The 23,517-nt window shown below is 40.9% G+C and overlaps 2 protein-coding genes across 2 annotated transcripts; both read left to right on the plus strand.

Moving 5' to 3' along the window:
- Positions 1 to 1,748: 1,748 nt before the first annotated feature.
- nelfb (negative elongation factor complex member B) lies at positions 1,749 to 19,455 on the plus strand. Its single transcript, XM_080739323.1, has 13 exons — positions 1,749 to 1,944; positions 3,192 to 3,352; positions 3,846 to 3,945; positions 4,444 to 4,674; positions 6,549 to 6,734; positions 9,657 to 9,769; positions 10,231 to 10,333; positions 10,525 to 10,620; positions 11,966 to 12,108; positions 12,650 to 12,756; positions 14,386 to 14,527; positions 15,378 to 15,486; positions 17,391 to 19,455. The coding sequence occupies exons 1-13, from the start codon at positions 1,843 to 1,845 to the stop codon at positions 17,574 to 17,576; spliced, it is 1,779 nt and encodes a 592-aa protein (XP_080595449.1). The 5' UTR covers positions 1,749 to 1,842; the 3' UTR covers positions 17,577 to 19,455.
- A 2,667-nt stretch (positions 19,456 to 22,122) lies between these two features.
- Positions 22,123 to 23,052, plus strand: LOC308295430 (P2Y purinoceptor 2; the record flags this gene model as incomplete). Its single annotated transcript, XM_080738484.1, has 1 exon — positions 22,123 to 23,052. The coding sequence occupies one exon, from the start codon at positions 22,123 to 22,125 to the stop codon at positions 23,050 to 23,052; it is 930 nt and encodes a 309-aa protein (XP_080594610.1).
- Positions 23,053 to 23,517: the final 465 nt, after the last annotated feature.

Genomic DNA, 23,517 nt, shown 5'->3' on the forward strand with positions numbered 1-23,517 from the left:
CAAAACAAAAAAGGGATACAGAAAAATAAAGGAATACAAATTTTAAACGATATCTTTTCATTTGCCCTCATGTGTCCTTTATGTAACGGCTGTGGTCACAGTAAATTAAAATGTCCTTAAAGGGAATATACCACTAAATTTCAACATTAAACTATGTCATTAATATACCTTGGAGTTGTTGTGTGGAAAGTACACAGTTTGGCTTGCAAAGTACACTTTGATGACATCATCAACACAAGTGCTGTCTTTAAGGCGGCACATTTGTTTCTAGAGCCTGGAGTAGAAGACAGTCTCAGCTTTTCAAATAGTAGCTTGAGTGTTAAAATTGGTTATTTGTTTGACCATTGTTTGTGTGAAGTTTTAAGTTGGTGAATGTTTTATGTCAAATGAAATGTATATGGGCTGGGCTTCCTTGGAAGCTTGACACTTTAATAAAGAAAAATCAATCAATCAGTATTCCCCTTTAATGGAATGCATACATTTGTCAATTGTCACACTCAACCCCGTTATTGTGGTCACAGATACAGTATAACACACAGATCAAAGCTTGTTTGTATATGACTGATACATTGATTGACGTTATATTGACCAAAAATGCATATAAACTAGAATATCGAAAGGATAAAAGTAAAACACAATTAAGCTCGAGACCATTGCGGTCCTTTGAGTGCAAAAGTAGGTTATGTGTATCCCGAGTGGCAGCATGTATTTTGTTGTTTTTGTTTTTGCTTTGTTTGCTAGTATGTTGTAGGCCTATTTGTTTTTAGCAGAGACCCAGACAAACAATAAATTCAATTCATTTTAAACTTATCTAAAAAATGAACAATATGGGTACCATATAACTGGAACAATGTTATAAATTATCTAATATAAACTAATGTTACAACTCAACTAATATCAATATGCAGATCAATCTAAAAAAAAATCTAATGTTGTGTAAAAAAGCATTACCGATGCTCTAGCACCCCAAATCATAACTGACGTAGGAAACTTCCCACTGGACTTCAAGCAACTCTGACTTCAGAAGGTTGACATTTCTCTATTATAAATCCCTGTTTTGAGTGGTCTTGTGTAATATTGTAATATTTTTGCTATGACATAAAAATCATAACAAAAAAGGTTTGGAATAATTCACTGCATGTGTAGCCACGGAAACCCAGACTTTTATTTTGCATGTGCAATGTATCTAGATTCTAGAACATTATGAAAGTTTCAAAAACATATAGGCCTAGGCCTATACAAGTTTCAAGAAAATTTACTTTTACACAATATTCAATTTTTTCGAGATTGAGGTACTGTCTACTGTGTTAATATTTTTTAGCTTTGGTTTATTTCCATGCAACTTAAAGGAGCTATAGTCAACTTTTTCATTGTAGGTGTACATCCTAGTCTACAGACTAGGATGTAAACAAAGTACGGGCCCTGTAAATGTAAACAAAGGGCCAAAATGATTATTTTATCATTATTTTACGCTTTTTGTGGTCATTTTTTAATTGAAACACATATATGAAGCTTATTTTTTTATAAAATATTTTCGAAACATTATTTTTATTTTAGCATCCGTTTTTCAAGAAAAAGTTGACTATAGCTCCTTTAAGCCTCGCAGTCGCAGCCCCTCCAGTCCAGTCAGTGCGGAACCTTTGTTTAGGCTCTGTTTTTGCGGAATGTTGACAGAGGTGTACCACACACTCCCTGCCCACACAGGAAGTGTGCATTGACAGCGAAAAAGACAAAATAACGAGCGCTGATTGTTGTTGGGGTGGCTTTATCTTTACATGTTCTGTTTCTGTCGTTATAAATCTTGGGACGCAACAAATTGATGATATTATTTAAGCGAACAACATGTTTGCTGGACTGCCTGAGCTGGGGATTTCCAATGGCGAGGATCTGAAAGAAACTCTGACCAACTGCACAGAGCCTCTGAAAGCCATTGATCAGTTCCAGGTAGGTTTTTCGGGAAGCGCTCACTATCCCGACTATCCGCTGTTCCGACCATGGTTCCGACATGGTTGGCAGGTTAGTTACTTAGCGTCGGCAGGTTAGTTACTTAGCGTAAGGCAGGTTAGTTACTTAGCGTCGGCAGGTTAGTTACTGAGGTAAGGTTTACTGAGGTTAGGTGATGCGGACCCAGGTTTTTCATGGCAACGCATTATGGTAATGCATGCTAACACTGTTATTGTATCGCTACGTGTTTTAAACGCCAGCTAAAAACGTCCCCAACATCGAAATGTGAAATAAATCAACAATCTAAAGGTTTCCCATTGGAAGCTTCAATGGTGGAAAAGTACTCACATGTTTTACTTGAGCAATGTTGAAATATCTGTAGTCTGTTACAAAGTAAAGTTTGCTTCTTTTTAAATGCTTTTTCCCCTTTGTAATTGATGTCCCAGTACTGTGTTCTATCCGTCTGTCTTTCAATGTTATATGAGATACATAAAGTGGTTCCTGTGTAAATAAGCCGAAAAGCTTACTAGGATCTCCTTTTAGTTGACCTTGTACCAGGGATTTGTACTGTCATGAAACTGTACTTTCTTTTCTATTGCAAACTGCTAATAAACTCTTCAATCAATCAATCAATCAATACTCACCCAGCATACACATTGAAAAAAAAAAAAATCTCCCTGGGTTTTCCACAAGCTGAACACACGAAACACGTTCCCTGCACGCCCCACCACGGGATGGCATTCACAACAGCTTTCTGGAGTTAAGTTGTTTGGTTCTTGTTTGTTGTCTTGTCAAGCACCGAACAAAGCTGATGTGAATGGCATCCAGAATCAGATTTGCAGTGGTTTTATGCAGAAACACAGGCAGGCATCATGACACGACAAAACACGTCATGTGCCTAATTTATTTTACCAAACCAAACAATCAATGACCACTTGGACCACTATACTACTGCCTGCATTGCCCTGCATTTGATGAATAGCTATAAGTCCACTAATCCTGGGGCGCCTGGTGGCCTACTGGTCTAAGCGCATACCATATAGGCATTGATGCCTGGCGGCGTTGCTGGTTTGATTCCCGATCCGGACGACCTTTGCCGTATGTCTCTCCCCATCTCTCCCCCCGTTTCCTGTCAGTCTACTGTACTATCCAATAAAGGTATAAAAGCTCAAAAACAAATCTTTAAAAAAAAATAAGTCCACTAATCCCCATTGCTCTGTTTTGGTGCCTTGTCTGTCCGGCTGCAGACAGAGAATGGCATCCTGCTGCCAACTCTCCAGTCTGCTCTGCCCTTCCTGGACCTCCACGGAACCCCTCGCTTGGAGTTCCACCAGTCCGTCTTTGATGAGCTGCGAGATAAGCTGATGGAGAGAGTCGCCACTATTGCAGATGGCAAAGACGAGGACAGGTATGTCATACGTGAATTAGAATAGTCTGTGTTCTTTGAACAAATCGCCACTGGAAAGCGTTACTCCAAAAACCGTTACTTTTCAGGAAACGGAAGTAAAATATTCAGAAATAGTGAAAATAGCTGATCCACAATACCACGCTTGTTGTGAGATGGGCTTATAGATGGACTATTTACACTACTTTTGCTTGAAACCCTTGTAAGACAAATTAGGCCCAGCATTAACTGATTAAAAAACATGGAGATACAAAGTTTCTGCCCGACAAGCGATGCAATCTGGTTTGCTGCCGTTATTGCTGTTTATATAAATGTTTTTATATAATTGCACTTGTGACCTTAATTAAAACATTTTTAATTTCACGGTACATTTATATTCCAAAAACGTAGGCACACGTGTGCACACCTATCGTCTTGCACTGTTAGATAAATAGGACGTTGCACGACAATGAATTTGAATTGAAAGCATTTTGCATTTACATTTATCCATCAACAGATACGGCAAGCTTGAGGAGCTGCTGGAGAAGAGCTTTCCATTGGTCAAAATGCCTTCTATCCAACCAGTGGTCATGCAGGTGCTGAAGCATTTACCAAAGGCAAGTATTCTCTACCGTAGGTTCATTCATGTCCTGTGTGTCCACATAATATGCCATCATATTGCATGTGAAACGTATATAATTCTCTGTCCTGTTCAAAGGCGCAACCTAGCGTTTGCCAACAAGTCTGTGCCCCTAAGCTAAATGCAGAATAGATATTCCAAAACCCAAATCTAGAGTGAACATTTTTAACTAAAATATTTGCTTCTGGGGGGTCCCTGTAACAAAATATTTTGAGATGGGGGTCTGTGGCCAAATACATATCATATTGGGGGTCCTTGACATGACAAAGTTTGATAACCACTGATATAGGACGATTTGTTTTCTGGGAAAAAAAAAAAAAATGTCAAGGACCCCCAAAATGATATGTATTTGGCCGCGGACCCCTATCTCAAAATATTTTGTTCCAGAAGCAAAGGGCAGGTCACATGTGTCTTCCCATTTACCTCCAGAACATCCCTGGCATTATTAACACAAGTTTGGCCGTTGGTTCAACAGGTGCCAGAGAAGAAGCTAAAGATGGTGATGGCCGACAAGGAGCTGTACAAGGTCTGTGCTGTGGAGGTCAAGCGTCAGATCTGGCAGGACAACCAGGCTCTCTTTGGAGACGAAGTCTCGCCGCTGCTCAAGCAGTACATTGTGGAGAAGGAGGCAGCGTTGTTCAGCAGTGACGTCTCCATTCTGCACAACTTCTTCAGCCCTTCTCCAAAGACCAGGCGCCAAGGAGAGGTGAGTTTACTGTCAGGTGGTTGACTGATGGAAATGAGGGCTTATACACATGTTGGAAATGGTTTGAGATGAATGTAAATAATTTAAATTTCGCAGGTGTCACTGTCATCTCCATCTTATCTTCTTTATTAATGAATGATTAATATCGGTATATCGCCATTATGTACAATCCGAGCAATCGCCGGTCGCTATGAGACAAGTGCATTTCAGCATGTTTTGAAACAAAAACAAAACGGACTCATCCATCCGGTTCAATTCTTCTTCTGCCGAAAAAACCAGCATAGCTTCCGTTCTAGTGCTCCCCAGCGTCATGCGCCCCATTCACACAGTGTATAGTGGTGCCTGGGAGGAGCTACATGGCCGGGGGCAAACATTTTTCGCCTCACTCTGAGCCACTACACCTATAGTGTGCAGTGCTGCAGAACACGGTAGTGTGCACATGCACCCACGTGCGCGTGCACATGATCACTGTTAGAAAACACCAGAAAACGCTGGCACTGAATAGCTAAGAATATTTAAAAATAGCGGGCAGCCAATGTACTAAGAAGAATTATTATATTGTGTGATGATATAGTCTGGTTAGCAGTCATATTGCCCTACTGCAGTTAATATGCAACAGTGACCCAAATTCCTTTAAAACTACCAGTACCTAGTAGGGCTGCAAGCGAACCTTCGGGGATTCGAACGTTCGTTCGTTACGTTGGCAATCGAAGTTCGAAATTAATGGGTTCAGGTTTTTTTTTTTTTTTTACACGAAAAATAATTATCAGAATGTGATAGGCCTATTCAGAATATCACAGTAGTAGAGATAGCCAAATACGAAATAAGTTAGGCCTACCGGTAAACACTAACAGTTACTAATGGTGACCGTTATAGTAGTTATAAAATGCACCAGAACAGCTTGGAGCGATCAAGGACCGTGCTTCGCTCCAATTACGCTCCTGTTTGGGGCCGCGAACCACGCTGTGTGAACCTCGCTGACACACGCTTGATGACAGTAGAGTGAGAGCAGCCGAGCTGGGCATAGACAGACGTGTGTGCTCAGCGAACACCCATCCATGCACCCAAATATTAAACAGCCTTTCTCCTAAGCATGAGCAAAGATGGATTTTATTGCAACCCCCTAAAGGATCTTACTATAATGCGATTTCTGGGGTTGTTAGACTTGTTACATCGAGACCAGTTCAGCCCGAACGCGACGCGCTCCGACGCTGTCACCAAGTCTAATCATCATCCGTGCAACTCCGCCATACATTGAGCCTGTTGGTCAACAAACTGCGCAACATTTTCTCCGATTGGGTTGGATTTTCCAAGTGTTAGCCTACGTGTTAATGCGGCCACGCATCCACGCGTTTTCAATGGTTAAAACAGCGCATTTAAAACATTTCCTACACTGTTTTAGCTGGTTAAAGGTACAGTACGTTCGATGGTTCGATTGTCCGAACGTTCGGTTTATATTCAATTGAACGAACCATCTAAGGTTCGATGGTTCGTTCGGAAAATCCCCCCGAAGTTCGAATCCCTAAAACAGGGCTAGATTACAGCCCTAGTACCTAGAGGGCATAGTGCTGCTGTTGGTGCCGTGGCATTAGTCCCAAGGTTCATTAGTCCGAATCTGTTACACTATGCCTAACCCTAACTTCAGTAACCCTAACTAAATTCGGACTAATGAACCTTCGGACTAATGAACCTTCGGACTTATGGGCAGTCCCCCTGCCGTTATGGTTTAGACATCTGTCTCTGTACCCATGATAACTTCCCCTGCTCATCTCCTGTGTTTCTCATTAGAGACTGAGTGAACTACCGACGACTCTGTCTGTGTAGGACCCCAGTGTCCTCTGCTGCTGTTAACCGTTCCTGTTGCCCGTGTATAGGTGGTCCTGAAGCTGACCCAGATGATTGGGAAGAATGTGAAGCTGTACGACATGGTGCTGCAGTTCTTACGAACGCTCTTCCTGCGCACGCGTAACGTCCACTACTGCACGCTGCGGGCGGAGCTACTCATGTCCCTCCACGACCTGGACATCAGCGAGATCTGCACCGTAGACCCCTGCCACAAGGTAGGGGTGGGCGATATGGAAAAATACAATATCACAATATTTTCCCACGCTGTATCACGATACACAATCTTATCACGATTCTTTTTCATCTTGTTTTTTATGTTTTTTTTATTTTTCAAGTTACTTAACAGTACAACCACCTACAAGGTAACAAAAACTAAAAGAAAAATTAGTAACAGACTATTTAGACCAGTGGACTATTTAGACCAGTGGACCAGTGGTCCTGGGAGATTTAAGAATTTGACCCTTACAAGAATGTAACTCTGACCGATACAAAAACAAAATATTAGAGTATACAAAATATTAGAGTTAAGGGGAGACCTTGACATTTTAAAGTTTGAGAACCACTGATTTAGACCAAAATGCGGGTTTAAATGGATTCTGCAATGAATCTCTGTATTAACAATTCAACTGGATTTTTTATAAGGCTCCTTCATTGTATCACGATACATACAATATCTCTGAAAGGCATATCGTGGAGACATTGTATCGTCTCACTCTCAACGATATTTGAACAGAGAGACAAACAGTTGTGCTTGTTGTTTTCAATAGCATCACTGCTTCAGGGGTTGTTTCTACATTCTTTAAGACCTGAGGCCACCATTCTACAGGTGTCTTCTACGCTGTCCTTTATATAATTGCGAATTTTGGCACAAGCACCTTTTTTCTAACCGCATTACTGCCATGGCAATAACCGCAGTGAACAGTAATGGCAGAAACTGTCAAGAACACTTTTTTTTTTTTTATATATTCATTTTTATTATGATTTTTTTGAAAGACAGGACATCACAGACATCAACAAAACATAACAAGACAAACACACCAGATTATCATATAAGTCAAACACGGGTAATTCACCTATCATATAAAAATACAAAAGTACAAAACACGAGTAATTCACCAATCATATAAATAGTACAAAAGTTAGCAACCTCTTGGAAAACATGGACATCTACTAATGTAGCCATTATGGACTAAACGTCCAGATGCGCCATAATAGGACCCCAAATGAACTCGAATGCAGCATGACTGTCCTGTTTAAAGCATCGAAGCCTCTCCAAATGAATAATTGACACAAATTCTGTAAGCCATCTGTTGAAACAAGGTATAGTAGAGGATTTCCATTCAGTTAAGATAATTCTTTTGGCTACTAGTGTACCAAGCATAAGTGTCTGTTGGACAGAGTACGGCAGAGAAAGAGAAGCTTCGGAGCAACCAAACAGGACAGTTAGTGCATCGGGCTCAATGCGAATACGATATACACTACTGTACCAAGCAAAAATGCTTTGCCAGAATGGAACAATCCTTGGGCACGACCAGAACGTGTGTCCCAGCGTGCCCTTGGATGTGGTGCATCTGTCACAGATATCTGAAACGTTTGGATACATTTTATTCATTTTTACTTTGGAGTAATGTAATCTGTGCATAACTTTAAACTGAACAAGCTGCAGTCTTGCATTGACTGAGCCTGAGTGGATTCTCTTCAACCCCTCGCTCCAGATATCGTCGGACAGTTCCAGCCCAATATCAGCCTCCCAAGATGCCCTAATGTGGTTTGTTGACGGAATAGATGATTTGGAAAACAACGAGACAAATTTAGAAATGAGATGTTTAGAGTATGGATGCTGTCTCATCAAAGCATAAAAGCAGTGTTCTTGAGGCAAATTTTGATAGTTGTTAAAATTGTTTAGAACAAAATGTCTAACTTGAAAGTAACGAAAAAGGTGGGATTGTGGAAGTGAAAATGCTTCTTTCAGCTCTGAGAATGCAGCAAATTGGTTGTTTATGTATAAATCGGCAAAGGATATCAAACCCTTCTCCTTCCACTCTGTAAAAGCTGGATCTGACTGAGAAGGAATAAAGTTGTGATTAAAACAAATTGGAGAGTATATTGACAGATCCGGAACCGAAAGTGCTCTTTTTACCTGTTTTAATATTTTTATTGAATTTTCCAAAACCCAATTGTCACCCAATAGGTGGGTTGGGTAGTCTTTAAATGAGAACAATAGAGCTGAAAGCGAGCTGTCCCTTACTGCCTGAGATTCGAACTGGAGCCATTTGGGGGCATCAGATGAAGTTTGAGGAGACTGGTTTTGCCAGTATATTAATGCTCTCAAATTAGTGGCCCAGTAGTAATGTTGAAATACAGGGAGGGAGAACCCCCCTAGTAACTTAGATTTTTGTAAATGACACTTTGAGATGCGATTGGTTTTATACCCCCAAATAAAAGGCATTATTATTGAGTCGATTTGTTTAAAAAATGACAATGAAAGTTTAATTGGGATGTTTTGAAATATGTACATAAACCTGGGGAGAGAGACCATCTTAATGGCATTCACGCGCCCTATCATAGATAGCGGCAACGTTCTCCAGTACTCAATGTCTGTCTTAAGTTTAGCTATTAGGGGAGTAAAATTATATTTAAACAGAGACATTGGGTTCAACGATATAGATAAGCCCAGGTATGTAAATTTATCAGTGGCTATTTTAAAGGGGAGGGATTCAAGATACGCTCGATCTAGATTGTTACTAAGGGGGATAAAGGCGCTCTTTTGCCAATTAATCGAGTACCCAGACAGCTTGCCAAAACGATTGATTAATGAGAGAAGCGGAGGGATGGATGAAGATGGATCCATCATAAAGATTAATAAATCATCCGCGTAAAGTGATAGCTTACATTCCACATCCCCTACCTTAATTCCTTTAATATCAATATGCTTTCTAATAGCAATAGCGAGCGGTTCAAGCATTAAATTAAACAATAAAGAGCTTGCACAACAGCCCTGTCTCGTCCCGCGTTGTAGCTTGTAACTGTCAAGAACACTTGAGTCAAGTGTAATAATGCTTAAATTAAAGGAATGATCATCATGGCATGAATTAATATTGACAAGTAAACTTTCTCTTTCGCTTGTATGTTGACAGTTCACCTGGTGCTTGGATGCTTGCATTCGTGAGAGGTTTGTGGACGCCAAGCGAGCCAGAGAGTTGCAGGGCTTTCTGGATGGAGTGAAAAAGGGGCAAGAGCAGGTCCTCGGGTAAGAGAGGAATTGCATTGCTACTCTGTATTTAGGAATTCATGATTCTCCACTGATGGAATGTTGTTTTTGACAGCACATTTTGATTTAGTTTTAGTCATAGTCTTTTGAATAAAATGTCATTTAGTTTTAGTCATAATTTAGTCACCTGAAAGGTTTTAGTCTAATTTTAGTCGACTAAATAAGTAAATATCATACGTTCATCATACAACACCTGAGAGCAACCAAACAAAAATCACTCTCTTCTCCACTAGTTCCTCCCTAATGTTTTAGTCTAGTTTTTATTTTGTTGACGAAATTGTCAATATGTTTAGTCTTAGTTTTAGTCATCACAGCTTAGTTTTTATTTCGTTTTTATTTCGATTTTGTCAGTGAACAAAAACGCAGTCGACATTTTCGTCATAGTTTTAGTCGACGAAAACAACACTGCACTGAAGTAATCTCCTGTCTTGCTTTCCCAGGGACCTCTCCATGATCCTGTGTGACCCGTTTGCTTGTAACACGCTGGTGCTGAGTACAGTCAGGAACTTACAGGAGCTGCTCGGTCAAGATGCTCTACCCAGGGTAACGACGCACTCCAAGTACATTTGGCTAATATTCAGCAGGAAAAGATTATCTATAATATTGTGTGGTGCCCCTGGAATCAATGTACAGCTACAGGTTGGCACCAGAGAACATGGCCTAGGTGAAAAACGCTAAAGAATAAAATACTGGAGGTTTTAATGAATTGATTTGTATGTATTGATGCTGAACAGGACAGCCCAGACCTGATGCTGCTCCTCAGAATGCTGTCTCTGGGTCAAGGTGCTTGGGACATGATTGACAGTCAGGTCTTCAGGGAGCCTCGTTTGGTAAGCATTTCTCTTTTATTCTGTTTCTTACAGCTTTTAAAGGGCGATTTGCGAAGGGCAAATCGTCAGCACTGCGATTCAGTCATAGGAATTAAGAATCTAAGTCATTAACTCTAGATCATCAATGCTGGCATGTTTTCAGTTGAAAGACTCTTTGAAAAACTGTCATGTATCCTGTTGAAAAGCAACATTATGGGATTAGTGTAATTTGTTTAAGTTAGTTAAAACTTTATTAGGCAGACATGCATGCATTGTTTTCTACTTTTTCGATACGGCATTCAAACTGAGAGATAACAGCTGAAAACCTGTGTAACTATGTAGCGATGTGTACTCTGTCTGCGTGTGTTGTGTTATGATAAAAGTCACTCAAGTCTCTGATGAAGCTTGGCAGCAGCCATTTAATGACGGTCACTGGCAATGAGGAAATATAGGCACAGTCAGGACCAGCGCAGCTTCACAACTTCAGAAAACAATGCTAAACAAAAAGAATAAAATACAATTTATCAGCGTGTGTGCAGTGACATAAACATATCAATGCACAATTGCATTATAAAGCACCACCTTTACAGACATTGAAAATAGCTTTTATCATGCTTTTATCACGCTAAATAACAGAGGCTCAGATTTATCAACCTACCATGTGTCTTCACAATAACAGACTGGGAAGAGGAAACGGGGTTTGCTTCCCAAGTCTGCAGGGACACATGGGGGGGGGGGGGGGGGCGCGGTCTCAGGTAAACTACCGTAATACAGGTATTGCAAGTGGAATCACATTATCTGTTACATGTAGGCCATGAATCAATAAAGGAATTCATTGCGAATCAATATGATAAGCAGAATCGCTTCTGCATCTTGTCAATTCCCATTCATACGAGACTTGCACATTAAAGCTGTACAGTACAACTCTAGTCCTCTCTTGCCAGTCATGGAAGAGACATTTAATGTAGGATACTAATTGCCTCTGTGCATAACTGTAGTCCCAGGTTTTCAGAAGGAGACATACCAATTTCCTGTTAGAGTTCACTTAAACGGCTCAGTAGCAGATTTGAACTGGAGTGGAAACACATAAATGGTGTGATATGTTTCCCGTTTTTGATACATATTTGGTCAACACTTCCTACTGGAGTTTTGAGACCGTGTTACACTGTGTGAACTTGAACTCGAGGAAACGATTATGCCACTTTCTGGAAACCTGGTTCCACTGTTATGGACTATGGTCTACTGAGGATCTAACTTCTGGTCTCATATTGCTCACGTGTTAGATTATTCTTGAAGCTTCTTCTGGTCACATGATCGCTTGCATGGCACATATGATTATTTGGGTTCCTTCGTCTCTTACTTTTAGGATTTAGAGGTGGTGACCCGTTTCCTGCCAGCGATGCTGTCTGTGGTTGTGGATGACTACACCTTCACAGCGGACCAGAAACTGCCCAGTGAGGAGAAGAGTGCTCTGTCTTATCCTACCACTCTACCTGATGCCTTCACCAGGTAACCACCACCACATGATCTGACAAGTACTTCTTATCAACTCTTTCTCTGCCAGAAATTAACTTTCACTTTCTGGGTTTACTGCCGGACTTTTCTTACCTTTTTAACGTGGGCAGGTGCGTGTCCATCATGCCCATGGTGCACGGATCATGCACCACGTGTGTGCAACTGTGCATGCCATTCACAGCTTTCAAACAAAAAAATGCACTTGGAAATCCGTTCAGGCATTCATGAGATTGCTGCCGTTTTGTCTACACAGTTAGCAAACGGAAACAGCATCAGGAAACCAATAATCGGTTATGTCCCGCCTATCGGAAATGCATTTCCGTATCTGCATCCGGTCCAGACCGGAAGCACTTTTTTAGGGCACTTAAAAATAAGGTGACTCGAAGACATTAAGTTTCCTCTGGAATAATTCATCTGCAGTTGTTTTAATAGTTATATCAACTAATTATATTTTATACTATTCCTCATTTCCAACTTGATAAATACTATGCTTTAGGAATTGCTTTGATGGATGAGTGTTCCTCCTTCCTGCCAGGTTCCTCCAGGAGAACAGGGTGGCGTGTGAGATGGGCCTCTACTACATCCTCCACATCGCCAAGCTGAGGAACAAGAACGCCTTGCAGAGGTTGCTCCCTGCGTTAGGTCAGCATCGTTTGCACTAGGGCTGTCACGATCATGACATTTTACACAACCATTGTCACATGAATAATTGCGATTAGAGATTTAACTCATTGACTGCCAAGGCACGAGTTTCACGAGTTATTGCAGTACTCCCAGGCTGCCACAGCCCGAGTTTCCCGAGTTGGAAGCCATTTTGAAAAAAAAAAAAAAAAAAAAAAAATTTTTTTTTTTTTTTCAAAATTTTTTTTTATAAAAAAATTTCTAAAAATGCCTCAAATGTATTAGGCATGATCACAATTGTGAAATTGCATGTTTAGCCCCATAACAAACACATCTTTCAAAATGTCAAAAATGGCTGTTTTGTCTGACTTTGAAGGCTTGTAACTCATGAAGGCCTGAACGGATTTCCAAGCGTATTTTTTTGTTTGAAAGCTTTTAAAAAGTACTACACATATAATGCATATATGGTGCATGGGCGTGCACGATCCGTGCACAAAAGATTGATCCGTGCACTCGAAATTTAGGAAGGTGGCAGTGTTTGTTTTGTCTGACTTTGAAGGCTTGTAACTCATGAAGGCCTGAACGGATTTCCAAGCGGATTTTTTTGTTTGAAAGCTGTTAAAAAGTACTACACATATGATGCATATATGGTGCATGGGCGTGCACGATCCGTGCACTAAAAATTGATCCGTGCACTAGAAATCTAGGATAGTGGCAGTCTGGTACTTGGGGGCCATCTTGAAATGGCATTCAATGAGTTAATTGTGTTTTTGTCGTTGAACACTGGAACCTATGAATAAAAACTACATTTCTGTTGGTCTTTAGGCTTTGAAGTTGCACATGGCAGACATGACAAATAACCTAAATATATAAAGAATTACTGACATTTAATAACGTAATACTAAATATATATCTTGTTCTAGTCTTATTCTCAGTTTAGCCCAACTAAGATATAGCATTCGGAGCTTGTGGAAAGTAGTCTGGCTACGCAAGACTATGCCAACTACTAGAGAATTAGTATTAGCACTGCCAGTTAGTGAGTTTTAGTAATTGCTTTTCCCTTAACTCAGGGGTCGGCAACCCAAAATGTTGAAAGAGCCATATTGGACCAAAAAAACCCAAAACTAATCTGTCTGGAGCCGCAAAAAATTATAAAAACCTTATATATCGTCGTTGTCGGATGGAAACCTTGTTTGTCTAAAATTTCGTTTTGTATTTATCATTTAAAAAATGAACTAAAGTAGTGAAAACAGCCGATCTACAAGCACACAACGCCTCGCGGTGCGAGGCGTTGTGTGCTTGTAGATCTGCTGTTTTCACTACTTTTGTGCGTCAGCCATGTATGATGAAGCAGGGCTTTGCTTTGCGGGGAAAAAAAACATACAAATTTGAAACTTGGAGATACAAGGTTTCTGCCCGACAGTGATGATAAAAAAAACGTTAAAAAATAAATCCCCCCATCTTTTTCCATTTTCATACATTTTTGAAAAAACGCCAGGGAGCCACTAGGGTGGCGCTAAAGAGCCGCGGGTTGCTGACCCCCGCCTTAACTAAATATATAAAGCACCTCCGACCATGTCTAGTGAAAGGTATGATAGAATTACAAGACGAGACCTGTGAAGCTAACGTTTGTGTGCCATTGCCCTACAGTGGAGACTCATAATGACATGGCCTTTGGGGACATCTTCCTGCATCTGCTGACGGGTCACCTCGCCCTGCTCTCTGACGAGTTTGGATCAGAGGAGTTCTGCTCCGTTGTCTTTGACGGCTTCCTCCTCACGTCTTTCGCCAGGTATAAATAATATTTATATACAGTATGACACGTGAGACTAGATATCATCTAGGACTTTGGATACCGTAATATCGAAATGGCCGATCTAGACAGCATGTCACATTGCAACACGTGGTGAGCTTGTAGATCTGCTATTTTAGATTATTTTATTTTTAACCCATTTAGGCCTAGGATTATAGAATGCTTTAACTATTGAAAAATAGCAGATTGCAATTGCAGCGCGGCCCTCGGTGCCGCGCTGCAAGCTTGTAGATCTGCTATTTTTGAAAAGTCGTGAAAATGTGTGAAAATCTTTGAATATATGTCTTTTTTTAAGCGAACGTTTGTAACTCAAAATGTTGCTTCTGGGGGGTCCCTGGAACTAAATATTTTGAGATGGGGGTCCGTGACCAAATACATATAATTTTGGGGGTCCTTCACATGAAAAAGTTTGAGAACCACTGACATAGTAGTCTCTCAAGAACAGACTAACTGAGCTCCGGTTAAGTGAAAAGGACCTTTTCTTTGACGATGGCCAGCCAGATTGCTGGCATAGAAACACAGGTTTTTCAAAAAACCTTAGAAGGATTCAAAAGACACTTATAGAATCCGGTCAAAATTCAAATTTTCACAATTTTTCAAAAATAGCAGATCTACAAGCTCGCAGCGTGGCACTCGGTGCCGCGCTGTGAGCTTGTATATCTGCTATTTTTCAATAATTAAAACATAAAATAATGATACACAATAATGTGTACCCGTTCTAAATGGGTTAAAAGAAAATAATTATATTCCTGTCACAGCTCAATATCAATAGCCAGGTATTTGATAAACAACACTGTTGTTTTGTGGTTTGTGTCTGTGTGTGGTCCAGTAAAGAGAATGTCCACAGACATACTCTACGTATGTTACTGCATCTTCACCACAAAGTGCTGCCGGCAACCGTGGAGACCTTGGTGAAAACCCTGGAGCCTCCCAAACAGGTTGGTAATGTCTGTGACATGTCTTCACAGCCTGGGTGATAATGAAAGTACTGTATTCAGTTTCTATTGGCACTAAATCTCACTTAGTTGACAGAAAAAAATAATTTTTAAACAGTTGGCACAATGTTGGAGCCCAGCCGATACCAGATGTTTTACGTAGATCGGCTTGTAGATCGGCAGAAAGATACGGGCAGACCTAGTGTAAAGCTCTAGGGACCCCGGCCAACTACGTATATATCGTCGTTGTTGGATGAAAACCTTGTATGTCCAAAACCGTTCGTTTTGCATTTGTCATTTTAAAAATGATTAAACTAGTGAAAACAGCCGATCTACAAGAACACAACGTTGTGTGCTTGTAGATCTGCTGTTTTCACTACTTTTGTGCAACGACCTTATATGATGAAGCAGGGCTTTACTTTGCGAAAGAACGTACACATTTGAAACTTGGAGATACGAGGTTTCCATCCGACAACGACGATATGGTTTATGTGGCTAGACTATTAATTAGCAATGTTTTCACTAATGTTTTGTTGGGGAGAAAGACATTGTATTTCAAATCTAGTCAAAGGAATAATTAGGGGCGGCAATAATTTGAACACCTCTACTTCTCTGAGCTAGAGGCCTTCACGGGTCCAATGTAACAGACCCAGAGCAAAATGGAACCGTGAAACTTTTACCTGGACCCGTCTATTATTAGAAAGCCCTAGCAAATACTTGGCCTGGACCCGTACAGAACCTGAGGCCCTGAAATGCCAAAGTTGCTTGCCAATTTTGTTTTTATTACAAGTTGTCTAGCGTTAAATAAGACTTGTTTCTTACTTTCTTACCTAAACGTAGCCTTTAAGGCTTAAAGGCTACCAGGCAACCAGGGAGGTAAATCCCAGTCAATGATCATTGGACAGTTTGTCAATAAAAATAAATCCTTGTTTTCTTTAGATTTGTGTAATCCTTCTTCTCAGCCATTGCTAAAGCTAATCCACGGTAACTTTCTGTCCCAGAACGTATCTTGAAACTATTGAACCATTAAACAAGTTATGATAATATCAACAATCTTTGATTAAGCTGCCCCGACATCTAGTGATCCAATCATTTAGTGCCATCTTGTGGCAAGATATTTGTTAGCACTTTGCAGTGCTTTCACTTTGCAATCTGGGTTCACTCCGGTTTTATTGGACCCATCATTTCACTCACTGTCAGAGCCCCAAATCCGGTCCCGGCCAACATTTAGGTCTAAACGAAACCAAATTACAACGTTTATTGAATAGAAAGCAATGTTTATTTGCCATTATGCTGTTTTATTTTGAAAATATTGGTATGGTAAACTGGACTTTTTAAGTAATTTTTCTTTTTCACAATGATGTAGTCAGGGGAAGAGGGTACTCGGCTTCAGAAATCAGTATAAGGTTATAAAGGTTTGAGAACCACTGATTTAGAACATAGTGAATGTTGTTTGAGTGGTGTATAATATAGCCTACTGTTCTATGTTTGCGTACTTTTATTTAGCAAATAAAATATTTAGAATTTTGTTTATTTCTCTCAGAAAAAAGTTTCTACTTTGATATAACCATATTACAACCATATAAGATCAAGGACGCATTGAATTTCCCTGGGACCCATCTAAAAAGACCACCATTACATTGAAAACCTATCCACAAGTTTCCGCGGGAGTTTACTGGAGACTATCAGGACCAAACTTCCGGGTTTAACAGCAGACATACAAGCTCACGTCGCGTCGCAGATGCAACCCGTTGTGAGCTTGTAAATCGGCGGCGGAACCTCGGTGCAGACGTTTGCGCAATGCACTATGGGGCGTAGGAATCTCGTGGATAGCATTGTCACTGTGTTGTACACACTGTACTGACCCATGTATTCTTCTCATTGTGTGCGTGGCCCGGCGCCCACAGTGCAGCGAGCCAGTGAAGGAGCTGTACAGCCAGCTGACGGAGAAGCTGGAGGCCCAGAAGAAGAGCCCTCCTCAGCCAGACGAAGCTCCGTCCCTGGACCTGGGGCTCCACCCTGTCACGGTCCCCACCACCACCACCCCCACCACCTCCTCCACCTCCTCCTCCGCTACCCCAACGCCTCTGTGAGACAGGCGGAGAGCATCCACTATCACAGTGGTTCTCAAACCTTCACATTTCAAGGTCTCCCCTTAACCCATTCAGAACGGGTTACACATTATTGTGTATCATTATTTTATACTTTAACTTCGGTGCCGCGCTATGAGCTTGTATATCTGCTATTTTTGAAAAATCGTGAAAATTAGAATTTTTGACCCGATGCTATAAGTGTCTTTTGAATCCATCTAAGGTTTTTTGGAAAAACCTATGTTTCTATGTCAGCAATCTGGACAGCCATCGTCAAAGAAAAGGTCCTTTTCACTTAACTGGAGCTCAGTTAGTCTGTTCTTGAGAGACTACTATGTCAGTGGTTCTCAAACCTTTTCATATGAAGGACCCCCAAAATGATATGTATTTGGCCACGGACCCCCATCTCAAAATATTTAGTTCCAGGGACCACCCAGAAGCAAAATTTGAGTTACAAACGTTCGCTTTGAAAATACATATGTTCAAAGATTTGCACTCATTTTCACGACTTTTTCAAATATAGCAGATCTACAAGCTCTGTGAGCTTGTATATCTGCTATTTTTCACTGGTTACGGCATTCAATAATTCTAGGCCTAAATGTTAAAGGACAACCTTGTTTTTTCTACAAAAAGGGTTCATATTTTAAATTGTAATTAGAGAAAGGAAAATATGAGTGTTAAAATGTTTTCATTTACTGCTTTCTATAGTTTTTTAGCGATTTTAGTGTTTTGATTTCAGTGGGTGGTATGGGGGCATGCTGCACACAAGTGGCTAAATATGTCTTTTTAGACACAATAAGCCGGCAATTTCTTTTTACTATTTACACCAGCCCCCATAAGTCACATCTGCTCTTGAAAGATTGCGGTGCGAAAAACCGTTTCCAAGATGGCGCTTCTAGATGTGCTGAGGAGTGATTGTGCGGATTATTCACTTGATAATAATAAACCGTTCGGATTCAGCCATGTCCTCGGAAAGAGCTATGTGAGCGTGTCGCTGGGAGAAGACCTCAGCTTTGCAGTCCAAACCTCACGCAACTCGTCGGACGAGGAAGGAATCGAGAGGAAAATAGAGTTTCTCCATTAGATCACCACGCTAGCATTCAAGTTCCAGCATGGTGGTGTTGTTGCTGTGTGGACTCCAGGGCGACAACCGACTCCTACATAGCCTCCCAGACGGTGAAGAAGGTGATTGAAATCAACCCTTACCTCCTGGGTGCCATGGCCTGAGGCGCTGCTGACTGTAGCTTCTGGGAGCACCTGCTGGCTCGCCAGTGTCGAATCTACGAGCTTCGCAACAAGGAACGCATCTCGGTAAAAAAAAAAAAAATGGGAGTGGGCTTATTGTGTCTAAAAATACATAATTAGCCACTTGCATGCATGCCCTCAAGTTATCAAAATGAAAAATCACAAACGATAAAAGTACCTTTTCTTTTCTAATGACTATCTAAAATATGAACCCTTGTTATAAAAAAAAAAAGTTGCCCTTTAACTCTGACGGGTTAATTTGTTTCCGTTTGTACTCTGTCAGAGTTACATACTTGTATGGGTCAATTTAGATCCCCCTAAAGGAACCCACAGAGTCCCTGGAGTCCACTTAGTTTGAGAACCACTGTGTTATCGTCAGCAGCAATGGACGTAAGATCGAATGATCTTGTATGGATGACTCTGTTCGAATAGACATGAGATTGGCTTGTGGAAGAAAGGAGAAAAAAAAAGAAAAAGGCTGAAAATTCTTGTAAGATTTGTTTTTGTCAAGGGTTACTCTTTTTTGTTGTTGTTTTGTTATGGAAAGTGTTTTCCAGTTATGAAGGTGTAATCATGTGGCCAACCTTTTATTTTCTCTCCATGGGGGAAATGTTACTTTTATATAAAAAAGACAAAAACAAAACACTGTCTTGCATTATTGTCCAAATATATTTTCATATATAGTTGGGCTGAGACTGTGTGTTAAGTGGAAGTGTAGTGCAAGAACCCTGTAAATAAATAATTATATAGGAATAAAAAACTGTGTTATTGTTGTTCAGAATTGTCAGAAAATTGGAAGCATTAAGATCTCTATACATTCATTCACACAAACACTGGGTCGGGACCCATTCGTGGGACCCCCCGAAGCAAAGACGTTTAGTTGAAAATTTGCACAAAAGTTCAGGATATTTCTAAAGTAGCAGATCAAGCTCGCTATGAGCTTGTATGTCTGGTATTTTTGAATAGCCAATCAATGTGCTATATGCATATGCGCACGCACACACGCACGCACACACACACACACACACACACACACACACACACACACACACACAGATATATACATAGATGTGGATATATATAGCTACAATTTTAAATGACCCAGTTGTAATGGGTAAAGATTCTGTGTATGTGTTCTGAAGTCCACAACAAAGTAATGCGTTTGCAGGTGATGTTTTAGCTCACAAACCGTTGTCTGGTTTAATTCATATGGAAGCCTATTAAAAACGGTGATGGTTTGCATGAAGTGGAACCTTCAGAAATAGCTGAGCTAACAACGCGATAGTTTCTCTTGTAGATCACCTGTTTTTTTTGCTACTTTTGCAGGTCATCCAATACGTTATAAAACAACAGGCCTTTCATCTATTAAAAAACTAAAGATGAAATGTGGAGATGCTAGATTTCAGCTTATAGCTCATACACTATCTGCTTATATGTCTCACAGTCCTAGTCTTCTGTCTGGTGATCATTGTAACTTGAAGGCTGAACCTGAAAAACAATACCTTTAAGGGATATTCCACTTTAAAAAAATCCCCAGGTTCAGGGCCTCTCCACATAGCACCCATTGTAACTTCAAACTCCATTTTAACCATGATAGATTCATTAAAAACACCCATTATTTTTTTCTGGTGACTTAAACTACGCCCCTAATACGTGAGCATAACATCGATAACATTTATCATTTATTTTTAATAATTTTGTTTTGTATTTAATTTTTCTCATTTTCCCAAAGAATTATTAAAAATAAATGAAAAAGGTTATTGAGAAAACACAGCCCGCTCACGTATTAGGAGGGTATTATGAGTCACCAGAAAAAAATTATGAGTGTTTTTAATGAATCTATCATGGTTAAAATGAAGTTTGAAGTTACAATGGGTGTGTATGTGGAGAGGCCCTGAGCCTGGGGGGCAGATAACATTTACATCAAATATCTAAATATTGAATCAAGCTAATTAAAAACTGTTCAGGGTGTTCATAAAAGCCTGATTAGATGATAAAATGACCAAAAGTTTTTTTGAAAGTGGAATATCCCTTTAAAGGCATCTTGCCTTCAGTCTCTCCACCCCTTGCAGTAACCAGTGGTTATAAAGAAGCAGCCGCTGTCACGCCCTACAGACGTACACCACCTACTGAGGATACATCAAGTTCAGTCTGTCTGGTAAGAGTGCTTAGAGTGTACCATTGAATGGCATCTACACATTCAAATGTAGTCAAATTATTTGAAGATAAATCTGTACTCTGTTTAAACATGTACAGTATGTATTTAACAGTTTTTTTTTATTTGAATTATTTGTGTACACATTTTGGAGCGTGCCCACATCCTGTGTGAAGGATCATTATGACTACCTACGTATACAGTATATAGGCTTACAGAATAAGTGTTATAAGAATGATTAAATTAGATTAAATGTTTGTTACAGAGTTGATTATCTTACTTCTGGGACATTTGAAATCACCCTAAACTGTTGGGCGTTGGCAAGTGCACGTTTTCTCTACACACAGGAAAGGCAGGGGTTTCATTTCCTTAACAAACCTATAGTAATTGTTTTTTTCCTGGATTAAAGTTATCAGTCTCTTTGACTGATTTCAGTCTTTTGGATTCCATCTACTGTATATGGAAGCATTTTACGCCGCAGAAATAGCCTATCCAAAAGCTATTTTATATCCATTTCCATTAAAACCCTCAAGGTCTGTGATATGCCATAAAAGTAAAGGTTAAAGCCTCAATCTGTGATTTCTTCACCTGGTTGACAATACGATGAACAGCAGGAACAATATTGATAAAACATCATTTTACATATTGTGTTCCGAAATACTAATAGCCCTAGTGTGGGCAGAGGGCCTCTTTCACAATTGCATAACAGGACTTGGCCATACTGTACATACACATGAAAGATTTTGTGGGACTTTTGTTTTGCGTTAAACCACATCTGTGGTAGACAAAGTCATGCATTGCATGATGCTTGGAACTCATTGGATTCATTATGCTTTTGCACTCCACTTGTGTGACTACTTAAGAGTCGTTAGTTGACCAAGGTTCATGCCATTTACTCATTTCACACTTGTATAGTACAGTATCTCTGGATAAGAGCAGCTGCTAAATGCCTAAATCAGCAAATGACTTTGAGCTGTTGTTCTGTTTCTTTACATGTAGGTGACTGTGAAACCGCAAGCTTCCTTCCACGACCAATTCTGAAACGTGCTGCGAGAAGAAATGAACACCACAGTGGCTCCTTCCGCCCTGCCTCTAAACAACAGCAGCAGCGGCATGTCATCAAATAGCAGCATGCCACTAAATAGCAGCATGCCACCAAATAGCAGCGTGCCACCGGTGGTGCAACAGCACACATGTCTCATTGTTCTCCTCTGCCTGGTCTTCATCCTGGGCTTCTCTCTCAACAGCTTCAGCATCTGGGTCTTCTGCCGCCGCATGTCGCGCTGGAGCTCTGGCACTGTGCTGCAGTTCCACCTGGCCCTCAGCGACGCCATAGCCCTGCCCATCTCCCCCATGCTGGCCGTGTACTTCTCCATGGGCAGCAACGCGGTTCTGTGCCACTTCCAGATCGCGCTGTTCGCCTCGCACATATACGGCTGCATCATATTCCTCACGCTCATTAGCGTCCACCGGTACGTGGCCGTGGTGCGCTTCAACGAGGACTCTCGCTTGAAACAAAAGGGATTCGTCCAAAAGCTGTGTGCCTCCGTGTGGGCTGTGGTTTTGACCCTGTCCCTGGTCTGCGCTTCCATCCTTCCGTCCAGTAAGGAGGGGAGACATGAGCATTGCCTCAGCATCCACCAGAATAAGCTGATAGATAAATATGTTGTCATTAACATCTTCTTGTGGATCTTCTTCCTGCTGCCTTTCACTGTGTCTGCCGTTTTCTACTGCCGCCTGGCAAGCACAGTGGCTCGCCTTAATATTGACACAGCCAAGGGCCTGGCGGTCAAGGCGAAATCTCAGAAGATGATAGGCGTCTGCTTAGTGATATTTGGTCTGAGCTTTCTGCCCTGTAATGTGGTAAGGACAGTGGCTGTAGTGTTGAAAAAGTACCACCCAGAACGGGAGGGAATATTTCCGCTGATAGAGACGGCTTACTATGCCACCTGGATCTGGAGTGAACTGCTGAACAGCTGTCTGAATCCATTGCTGTACTGCTTTGCTTCACAGAAGTTCAGAGATGCGTTCCAGTCTCTCAGGAAACCAATCAGGGAATCAAAGGGACTCTCCGAATAAGAGTGCTTTATACTGCTCAGAAATGCAAGCAAATAAATTACATTATTACATGCTTTAAGAACTGAGGCCAATTCTACAATGGTCTTCTCAAAAAATGTCTTCTCAATCCTAACCAATAGGGTCTAAATGCAGACCACAGAAACCCAGGAGGCGGATTCTTGGAGGCGGAATCTTTAGGGGAGGCGGATTTTCAAGAATCCTAAAAACACCCCGGTACAGTTAGGTTCTTGTAAAGGAGCGCTCGTTTTCTATTGACCATGACGGAGGTGTGCCGTCTCAGGTGACCTTGAGCCACGTGAGACACCGCCGAGCGGTAGTGAGCGAGTCGCTGTGTCGAGCTTTGCCAAACCAGGGGGACAGAATACTAAATCTTCGTCCCCCCCGACTTTTGGCACCTCCACGCGGTCCAAGTGAACACAATGGTACGCTCCCTACCTGGAACGTGCACGTGACATTACTGCCATG

This window comes from Nannobrachium achirus, assembly GCF_963921795.1.
Source record: "Nannobrachium achirus genome assembly, chromosome: 12".
Lineage (NCBI taxonomy): Eukaryota > Metazoa > Chordata > Actinopteri > Myctophiformes > Myctophidae > Nannobrachium > Nannobrachium achirus.